The following is a 10,639-nucleotide window of genomic DNA, read 5'->3' as shown; positions in this document are numbered from 1 at the left end:
CAAGTTTAAGGAGAGCAATAGTTTCTTCCTCCTTCCCCCTCTCTCAACCTTTCTTTCACAAAAATCCCCCCAAACTTGACTTGGGACGTTTGTTTGTTTTTAAAAACTCTATTCTGAATACATGTACTGAAATACACAAATAAAAATGCCATAACTTGACCTCACGTTGCCGGCTTCTTTTCTTGTGTGTCTGTGGATGTAAAACAGTAACACACTTTCTGCTCTGTGTGTTTTTAATTGTAAATAAATGCAATATATCTTCATTTTAAAAACTTCTGCTCTAAATCTTTTTTTAGCAAAATGCTTTTTTTGCCCCTTCCTGATTTCTTATGTTTTAACATGTTTGTTACATTTACATGTTTCCGATTTCAAGTGTTAACACAGATGGTCAGAGACAGAGGTCTGGACAGCTCTTTCCCTTTATTTGTATTTATTCAGGTTATTTTTATACTCAAAAATCCATCCACAAGCTTCAACGCGTCCAGAACTCTGCTGCCCGTATCATCACCAGGACCCCTTCTATCCACCACATTACTCCTGTTCTGCAGCAGCTTCACTGGCTCCCGGTCAAATATCGTATCAATTTCAAAATACTCTTGTACACATTTAAGGCTATTCATCATCTCTGCCCTCCATATCTTTCTGATCTGGTTAAGATCACCGCCCCATCTCGTTGTCTCAGATCTACTTCTTCCCTTTCACTCTCCGTCCCCTCCCCCCGTCTTGCCACCATGGGGAGCAGGGCTTTCAGCTGCTCTGCTCCACGACTCTGGAATCCCCTACCTCCTGATTTAAGAAATATCTCTTCCTTCTCTCTCTTTAAGTCCCAACTCAAAACTCACTTGTTCAAAATAGCTTATCCCACATAACCTCTCCACTCTGCTCTTTTAAATTAGTTTATGTCTTATGCTTTTACGATTGTGTAAACTGCTTGTTTTTATGTTGCTTTTTATTCTAATGTGTACAGTGACCTTGAGTGTTTTGAAAGGCGCTTTCAAATAAAATGTATTATTATTATCTTTGAAATATCTCAGTGTGACACTGATACTGTACATGAGTGTGGTAGGTTTTGAAAACAGCATCAGCAGAGTACACAGCAAAGGGGAAAGGAACAATTGTTCCTTTCAAATTTTTTACAAAACATCCAATCCTGGATCATATCCATATCCACTTAGGATCGAGTGATCCAAATACACCACATTGTGACAATAACCACGGCATAGCAGCTGATGAGCAGCAGATAGATACTGCTCATGGCACCACTGGTGCAACTAGACTTGCAGTCAAGACTGCCAAAACCAAGACCAAGACCAGAGGGTATCGAGACCAAGACAAGACTAAGAACAAGTCGAGACCAAGTCGAGACGAGACCAAGACCAAGATGAGACGAAGTCGAGACGAGACGAGACCAAGACAAACAAAAGAGTCTTTAAACTGCAGCCAGATGCTGCTTCGTTTACGGGTGTCAGGCATATTTATGTGTTTTTGCTTTCACACAGCCCTCCTCACCACTGTCTACTGTCTCACTCACTTACTGAGAGGACAGACGCACCCTCCACTTGACTGTCGAGAAATGCAGATCCAAAAGCAACAACATGGCAGGTCAAGAGACAACAGCAGTATCCTGAGCAGCGAGGGGTCCAGCAGCAACAGCAGTATGTGCAAAAGGCATCAGCAAGGAGAAAACACCATCATCATGACTGGATGGATGGAGATGCATTTCCAACAAGCTGCAAATTCACTGTGTGTGAATGCAAATTGAGAACACTGTCTGAGTTGGACATTTGTTACGTTTGGAGTGAAACGGCAATGGAAGAGACAGTGGGCGTAGATTTCGTTTTGGCATTGGTGGGGACCAATGACCAATGATTCAGGGTTATTTTTCCTTTTTGTCTGTGCTTCTTGATAACAAAAGGAGAAATGGACTTGCCTAAATATCCTCTTCTACATGCTTTTAAACTATTTAAAATTACAATTGATAGTTTTATATGTGAGTTATATAATGCTAAATTACAATTAAACAAATGACTAAGTATTTTAGACTTTCAGTCAGCAAGCCGGCCTAAAAATACATCAACGTAAACACACTGGAGACAAACTGAAATACTGCAAAGAATGTGGGAGAAGCTTCCCCACATCGGGTGACTTAAAACGACATGAACTCTTTCACAGTGGGGTCAAAAAGCACCTCTGTGATCAGTGTGGGTCATCCATCACCACTGCAGGTCAGCTTAAAACACACAAACGAGTCCACACAGGAGAGAAACCATACAAGTGCAGACACTGTGACAAGAGCTTCTCACAGTCAGGTAATCGTAACGAGCATGAACGTACACACATGGAAGGAAACTACAGCTGTGAGCAGTGTGACAAGAGCTTCAGTAATCTCAGTTCATACTCTGCACACAAACGATCCCACGTTACTAATAAACTGTTTCACTGTTACCACTGTGCCAAAACATTCACTTCATCATCTGCTCTGTGCAAACATCAGCGCGATCACGCAGGGCTGAAATCGTTCCCATCACAGGACGACAGCGAATCTGAAGAGAGAGAAACATCCTCTTCTGGTTTCAGAGTCCAACTTAAAACCCTGGAGATCAGGCTCCACAGAGTTCAGGTCGGCTCTCCTTAAAGATCTAATGAGGCTATGAATCAAACTGTTCCTGTAGTTCCATGTTAATCTTTATAAATTGTTCTTCTGTAGTGTTTGTGTTCAGTTGTTACCTTTTTTTTCAGTGGTTGGATGAAAAATCAGTTTCCTGTTGTTCAAGTTTTTATTGAATGTATTTTGTTAAAGTTCTTCAATAAAGTTTAAAAAAAAGTTAAATAAAGAATTGTTTGAACGACAAATATTTTGAGCCATGAAGTCATTTCCTGTATTTCAGAGTAAAGACTGAAGTGACGAATGGAAACATGTTTACAGTCATGGAATAAACACTGATGGGTCATCTGTAGGAAGTTCTATTGCTGACCTGACAGACTCGACCTTGTTTACAAAGAAAGAAAGGAACTGATGACATGTGTCAGCAGAGGCTTTCAGGGTTGTTTAGAGTAGAGCTGATAGTCTTAAAGAACACGGCGATTATGACAATTTAACACAATGACCTGAGAAAAATATCTGTTTCTCTCATTTTTACTGTATTCTGATCAAATTTCCAACATTCTTTTAACATTTCAACCGGATGGCTCCCCGGCCTCAGTCGGGCGATGGGGGTATGCGGTGGGGCGTGGCCTGCGGTGCCGTGCAGGGAGGGCGGACGCACCTGCACGGCATCCTTAATCACGTCCGCCAAGAGTACAGTACTACTGTACTCTTGCTTCTTCAAATCGTGTTAAGCAAACCTCAGACTGCAGTAATTAGGGATTTACTGACACCAGGTAAGCAATGTTTAGTGTAAAATACACATTTTTATTGTTCCAACAAATAACCAATGTTACATATGTTAAAGATTTATTATTGGAAATAATTCAACCCCACCAGAATTAAACAAAACACAAAGAATAAAGTGATAAATAATACAGAAGTGCTCTATTGGATTGTATTACATAGTCAGATGTTTATAGCAATATAGTAGTTATAAAGCAATACATTCTCCTGTTCATGTTTGTCTGAGCATAAAAATTAGATTTGATTCATAAGAATTATAATGCAGCAGTAACTTAAATTATTGGATAAATTATGACATATTAAGAAAAGTCAGATAATTCTAAAGTGCCTTATGATGCTGATGCTGTTACACAGCTGTCTTATGTAGGGATGTTGAATTTTTTGCATTTGCTATAGTGTAATATTATTGTAATGCACAGTGTAAATTATCCTGAGGTACCACAGGAAAAGAAGATGAGTTCCAAGAGTACAAATAAATCTCATCCCTCCTCCTCGGCTCAGACACAGTGCACGCTCCTTTAGAGCTGCATACGATCCAGCATCACAGTGTGAAATCTGTATCTGCTAGCAGGGCCTCTGTCAGTCTGTCTCGCATGATCTCCTTAGTTGAGTAAAAAGGCAGATACAGATTAGAGTGACATGTCTCTGACTCAGGGAAGTGCTGCTCACAGGTGCTGCTCTGAATAGCAAAAACCTTCATCTTGACCTGGTCGATGCCAAGAATAGGAGCTCTCCTGTAACCAGTCAGGAACCCTGAAGAACAGCAATGGAAAGAAAATATCATTTTACTTATCTTATTTTTTTTGAAAACTTTTACATACCTATACATATACATATCATCATCACATCACAGGAAAAAGTAAGGTAAGGTAACTTTATTTATACCTAAAGGCAAGGTAAATTTGCTTTACAGAAAAATGACAGCATTTGACATCCCTTTAAAAACACACATACCTAGTAAATATATAAAACTCACTGTGACACATACTTTAATATTTCGAATCAAAAACAGTTCTTATTTAATTCAGTGACAGCAACGGGGACAAAGCTATTTTTATAACGCTTTGTCCTGCATCTCGGAAATAGAAACCTCCGTCCTGAGGGAAGAAGCTGAAATTCACCCCTTAGAGGATGGGAACCATTTTTAAGGATTGATAAAGCCATCCTCTGTACCTGCTTAGAGTACAGGGAGGCTAAACAAGACTGTGGCTCACCTATCAGACGACTGGACCATCTCACTATCTGATTTAGAGAGTTTTTCTCTGTGACAGAGGTCTGACCAAACCATGCCACCAAACAAAAGGATAAAACAGACTCAATAAAAGAACGATAAAACAAAGTTAAAATTTTTTGGTCAATGTGGAAATGAACAAGTTTCCTAAGGCAATAAAGGTGCTGGTGACCCTTTTTACAAACTGATTTGCAATTTTGATCAAAGTTCAGTTTTTCATTTATTATGGTCCCAAGATATTTATATGATTGTACTTGCTCTATTTTCTGACCTTTAATTAAAGTAACTGCTTGCCCATTTTGTTGTTTCCTAAAATCAACAACCATGTCTTTTGTTTTAGATATGTTCAGCTGGAGATAAGACTCCTCACACCACTGAACAAAGTCATCAATGACTGGACCGTGGTTAATTTCACCCTCTTTCAGTAAGCTGACAATAACAGAGTCATCTGCATATTTAATAATGACCCTGTTTTCATGTCTGCCCTGACACATATTTGTATAGAGAGTGAATAATAAGGGCGATAGGACGCACCCTTGAGGAGAACCTGTGGAGGAGAACACTGGGTCAGACAGAACCCCATTTATTCTCACTCTTTGTGACCTGTCAGTTAGAAAATCTAAAATCCAGCCCACCAGGTTTTTCCTGATTTCAAACTGTTCTAAAAGTCTTTTAATTAAAATATGGGGCTGTATTGTATTAAAAGCCGAAGAAAAATCAATGAAAAGAAGTCTTGCAAAAGTCCCTTTACTCTCTACATGTTTAAGAATTAGATTTAGTAAAGTCAAAAGTGCGTCCTCCACTCCTCTGTTGGGCCTGTATGCAAACTGCATTGGATATTTTTGCATATTTGTCACATTTATGTGTAATAAGTAAATACAAAACACAATTGTTAATTTATCATTTCATTCATTAAGGGAAAAAATATTCAAGCCTAGCTGGCCCTATGTGAAAAAGCAATGGAGCTCTAAATGTATTAACTGGTGGAAGCATCCTGGCAGCAAGAACTGCAGTCAAGTGTTTGTGATAACTGGTAACGAATCTTTACATAGCGTTGGGAGGAATTTCGGCCCACTTTCCTTGGCATACGTTTTTGATGACTAACTCAACCATAAAGCAGCTTTACAGTGTATTAATCAGAACAATGCTGCTCTCTAATGTATCTTGGTAAAGTGCAGAAAAATCTAATGTTTTATATGATACAGTGTGATTTCAGTAACATATCATAACGGAGGCTTCAGCAAGTACTTACGAAGGAAATCTTTCCTCTGCTCTTCAGTTAGTTCATCAAATACCTCCCAAAACATCTGTATGGTGGGGTGGCGGTCATGATATCTCCAACCATAACTTGTGTTCTGAAAACAGTGAAAATGACTGTTATAATCATAGAGTTTGTAAGGTCAGGCATACACTATGTTGCCAAAAGTATTCCCTAACACATCCAAATCATTCAATTAATGTGTTCCAATCACTTCCATGGACACAGGTGTATTAAATCAAGCACCTAGGCATGCAGACTACTTCTACAAACATGTGTGAAAGGACGAGTCGCTCTCAGGAACTGAATGAATTCCAGCATGGTAATGTGATAGGATGCACCAGTGCAACAAGTCCAGTCATGAAATTTCCTCGCTATTAAATATTCCATAGTCAGCTGTTAGTGATATTATAACAAAGTGGAAGTAATTGGAAATGACAGCTAGTCAGCTGATGCTAAGGCTCATAGTGCACTTAAGTCACCAATATCTGCAGTCTGCTGTTGTTACAGATGTCCAAACTTCATTGGTTTCCATGGCTGAGCAGCTGCATCCCAGCCTTACACTGACAAACACAATGCAAAGCGTCAGATGGAGTGATTTAAGCATCTCAACACTGGACTCTAAAGCAGTGGAGATGTGTTTACTGGAGTGACGAATCACACTTCTCTGACTCCGATGGATGTGTCAGGGTTTGGTGGTTGCCAGAAGTACTTGTCTGACTGCACTGTGCCAAGTGTAAAGTGTGGTGGAGGGGCGGTTTTGTTGTGGGGCTGTTTATCGGGAGTTGGGTTCGCCCCCTTAGTGCCGATGAAAGGAACTCTTAATGCTTCAGCATATCAAGACAATTTCATGCTTCCAGTTTGGGGATGGCCACTTTCTGTTCCAACATGGCTGGGCACCAGTGCACAATACAAGGTCCATAAAGACATGGATGAGTGAGTTTGGTGTAGAAGAACTGGACTAGCCTGCACAGAGTCCTGACCTCACCCTGATAGAACATATTTGGGATGAATTAGAGCAGCAACTGTGAGCCAGGCCTTCTCCTCCAACATCAGTGTCTGACACCATAAATGCACCTCTGGAAGAATAGTCAAAAAATTCCCATAAACACACCTAAACCTTGTGGAAAGCTTTCCCAGAAGAGTGGAAGCAGTTATAGCTGCGAAGGGTGGGCTGACTATTATATTATACTATCATACAAAAGTCTGGATTAAGACTGAGATGTGACTCAAGTTCATATTTGTGTTAAAGCAGCCGGCTGAATGCTTTTGGCAGTATGCAGTACACAGTTATTGTGCTACAGGACAGCTGTGAAACTACAGCCTGTGTCTGTTTGGCTGACTGTACCTGTTTGAACTTTTCCCAGTCATGCACGTCCTGGCCGACCAGCACTCCCTGCAGCTCCTCTGGTCGAAACAGCCTCACCAAATCCTGCTCACACACCAGGAAGAAGCCTCGCTTGAACTCCTGGAACAGACTCTCCACTGATGTGTTGAAGGCATGATTCACATAGGCCTCCACAAACTCCTTCCTGTTTAGGAGGGAAAATGTTAAATTAGCAAACATTTCACAGAGACAAAGGTGCTGCAGATGAACCTCACAAACACTTCATGTTTTATATGCTTACCGTATTTCCCGGACTACAAAGCGCACCTGAATATTAGCCGCACAAGCTAAAATCAGGGGAAAATCCTGTTTTGTACATACATTAGCCGCACCTGACCAAAAGCCGCAGGTGTTTCAATATTGACTTATCATATGTAAGAGAATATGCACAAAGCGAATTGTCAGGAAAGAGATGGCTGTTTGGAGACACACCCCTTTTATTAATATTTTGAAAATCAAGTTATGGGTACATATTTGCACATGTGCTGTGCTTCATAAATGAGTAACAAATGTAGTACATAACAGTAACCTACAGCACACCAGAAAAATAGATTCAGACTACCTTTTAGGCTCAGGTGCAGTGACACGGCTTTAACAAGAAGAAAAGTCAGTCATTCACCACCATCTTCCTGCGCACTAAAACCACCAAAGTCCTCTTCTCCAGTGTCGGAAACGAACAGGCTCAGGATGGCTTCGTCATCCACTCTCAGCTTCTTTCCTTCGTTGTCACTTTCAAAACCAAAGATAATCCTCATTGTCATTGTCAGTGTCGGAGTCGAACACCCTCTGAAGGGCCGTGGCGGTGTCCTCCTCTTCATCATGCAGCAGTCCAGCCCTTCGAAATCCGTTGGTGATCGTGGATGTTTGCACACTTTTCCACGCTGTCAGAATCCACCGGTAGAGTTGAGCACAACTTGCTTTTCGCAAGTTTATCGCCGCTCGTCATCCACGACTCCCGCTGAACGCATAGCGCTACTTTGAAGTTTGTTTTTCGCGCTACTTGTACGGCACTATGTTGCCTGGCGGATGGACATGTGACCAACATACCACTTTTGAACCCCGATCCTTCCGCCAGGCAACGTAGTGCCGTACAACAGCGGAACAAACAAAACAAATCGTCTTACGATATCACAAAAATCATGGACAATCTATAGAAAAGCCGCACCTGACTAAAAGCCGCAGGGTCCTGGTGATGATACGGGCAGCAGAGTTCTGGACGCGTTGAAGCTTGTGGATGGATTTTTGAGTATAAAAATAACCTGAATAAATACAAATAAAGGGAAAGAGCTGTCCAGACCTCTGTCTCTGACCATCTGTGTTAACACTTGAAATCGGAAACATGTAAATGTAACAAACATGTTAAAACATAAGAAATCAGGAAGGGGCAAAAAAAGCATTTTGCTAAAAAAAGATTTAGAGCAGAAGTTTTTAAAATGAAGATATATTGCATTTATTTACAATTAAAAACACACAGAGCAGAAAGTGTGTTACTGTTTTACATCCACAGACACACAAGAAAAGAAGCCGGCAACGTGAGGTCAAGTTATGGCATTTTTATTTGTGTATTTCAGTACATGTATTCAGAATAGAGTTTTTAAAAACAAACAAACGTCCCAAGTCAAGTTTGGGGGGATTTTTGTGAAAGAAAGGTTGAGAGAGGGGGAAGGAGGAAGAAACTATTGCTCTCCTTAAACTTGATGCTGCTGGGTCAGTTTTTTCTCAGCAGTCTGCTCCAGAATCCACTCCTGTCCTCGGCTTTCTTTTCTTTTTCTTTTGCCTTCAGCTCTTTTAAAGTTTTGTTTAGCTGCTCCTCGGCGTCTTTAAATGCTTCTTTCAGCTGCTGTTTGGCCAGTTTGACTTTCTGTTTCAGGAGCTCTTTAGCTTCCTTTTTGTGCTTTTGCATTTCTTTAAGTGCATCTTTGCAGCCTTTCTTGGTCACCTCAGAGGCTGTCGTTTCTTTCTTGAATACCTTCAACTCAATTTTCTCTTCTGCAAGTTCTTCTTGCACTTTCATCAGTTTCTTCTTCAGAGTTTCACTTTCCTGTTTTGCCTCCCATTTTCCATGTGTCTCTTTTTCTATTTCTTCCTCTGTTTCCAGCAACTTCTTCCTCATGTTTTGAGTGAAACTCTTTGTATTTTCCATTTCTTTCTTTGCTTCCTGTATTTTAAATTTCTCTTCCTCCAACACTTTTTGAGCTTCCAACAATTCTTTCTTCATATTTTCAATCTCATTTTCTGCCTCGTGTTTACGTTTTTTCTCCTCTTCAAGTTGTTGCTTTACATGCAGTAATTCCTTCCTGAGTATTTCAGCTTCAGCCGTTACATTTTCAGCTTCTTGTGCTGCCAACTGCATTTTCCTTTTCTCCCCTTCAAAAGCTTCCTGCACCTCCTGTAATTCCTGCATCACATTTTCTGCCTCCTTCTTTGCAGTTTGATATTTATTTTTAGCTTCTTGTGCTGTGCTTTTCTCTTCCTGCAATGCTTTTTGAGCTTCCAACAGTTCTTTCTTGATGTTTTCATTCTCATTTTCTGCTTGTTGTTTTCCCATCTTCTCTCCTTTAAGCTTTAGACCCACATGCAGTAATTCCTTCAATACTACTTCGGTTTCAAACTTTGAATTTTCAGCTTCTCCTCTTGATTCTTCTGCCACTTCTTTTAATTTGACATTTTCAGCCTGTATTATTTGAAATTCTTCTCGTAGTTTAATCAGCTCAGACTGTTCTGTACTGTATGGTGACGCACTCACCAATCCTCTTCTCGATCTCCCTTGATTCATTTTGGCCTTTTAAACAAAGGAACCAAAGTTTTGTAGAGAAGTGAAGTTTTCGATGTGTTTTTTTCTTCAACCGTCGTCTGTCCTGCACAGAGATGCTGCTGTAGATGTGTCTCTAGCTGTGTCTGGATAAAATGAAAAATGCTGTAACTAAGTGCTTGTGTTGCACAGTTCTACAAAACATTCCATTCCATGCATGCTCCGCCCACATGGTCAGGAATGTCAGGTGCTGCATCACCAAATGCTGCTCCCGTTGCCTAGCAATAACAGCTGTTTACTTTTTGGGGTCTGGTTCATTATTTAATAAAGAAAACATGTCCAAGTATTGCAACCATGGTGCTGAGGCTCAGTGCATATTCTAGCCTGCTGTGTGGGTGGGCAGCTAGAAATCACTGGTGGGCAACATGAGAGAGGAGAAAACTGGAGCAGCCAAGCAGGGAGCTGCAGGTTGCTGGTTTGAGTCTCTGTTCAGATGCTGGTGTCTCCTCTCTCTGAGATGTTTGCAAACAGTCCCAGATAAAACAATAAGGATAATAAACAAACACGTGACTAAACTAACATTTATGACACTGATATATTTTATGTGTAGCAGGATGGCC

The 10,639-nt window shown here is 40.6% G+C and overlaps 1 protein-coding gene across 2 annotated transcripts; it reads right to left on the bottom strand.

The window, feature by feature from the left end:
• Positions 1–3,386: 3,386 nt before the first annotated feature.
• LOC112429952 (putative E3 ubiquitin-protein ligase HERC4) lies at positions 3,387–8,304 on the bottom strand. Of its 2 annotated transcripts, XR_013098869.1 has the most exons (4): positions 7,830–8,304; positions 7,229–7,412; positions 5,875–5,977; positions 3,387–4,144 (listed from the first exon to the last, which is right to left on the bottom strand). XR_013098869.1 is itself a non-coding variant. In XM_076884661.1 (3 exons), exons 1-3 carry the CDS (start codon positions 7,445–7,447, stop codon positions 3,933–3,935), a joined length of 534 nt encoding a protein of 177 aa, XP_076740776.1. In that variant the 5' UTR covers positions 7,448–8,304; the 3' UTR covers positions 3,387–3,932. The 2 variants fall into 2 exon arrangements, 1 of the variants encoding a protein (XP_076740776.1); XM_076884661.1 differs by having other exon boundaries at positions 7,229–8,304.
• Between the last annotated feature and the right edge of the window lie 2,335 nt (positions 8,305–10,639).

This window comes from Maylandia zebra, linkage group LG6, assembly GCF_041146795.1.
Source record: "Maylandia zebra isolate NMK-2024a linkage group LG6, Mzebra_GT3a, whole genome shotgun sequence".
NCBI lineage: Eukaryota > Metazoa > Chordata > Actinopteri > Cichliformes > Cichlidae > Maylandia > Maylandia zebra.
This window is presented reverse-complemented; position numbering and strand designations above follow the sequence as displayed.

Coding starts and splice junctions, on each gene's coding strand:
- LOC112429952 (XM_076884661.1), bottom strand. CDS start 7,447: ATGTTTGCTAATTTAACATTTTCCCTCCTAAACAGGAAGGAGTTTGTG. Junction 5,978..7,228: donor ACTGGGAAAAGTTCAAACAG/GTACAGTCAGCC, acceptor CACTGTTTTCAG/AACACAAGTTATGGTTGGAG. Junction 4,145..5,874: donor GCAGAGGAAAGATTTCCTTC/GTAAGTACTTGC, acceptor GCTGTTCTTCAG/GGTTCCTGACTGGTTACAGG.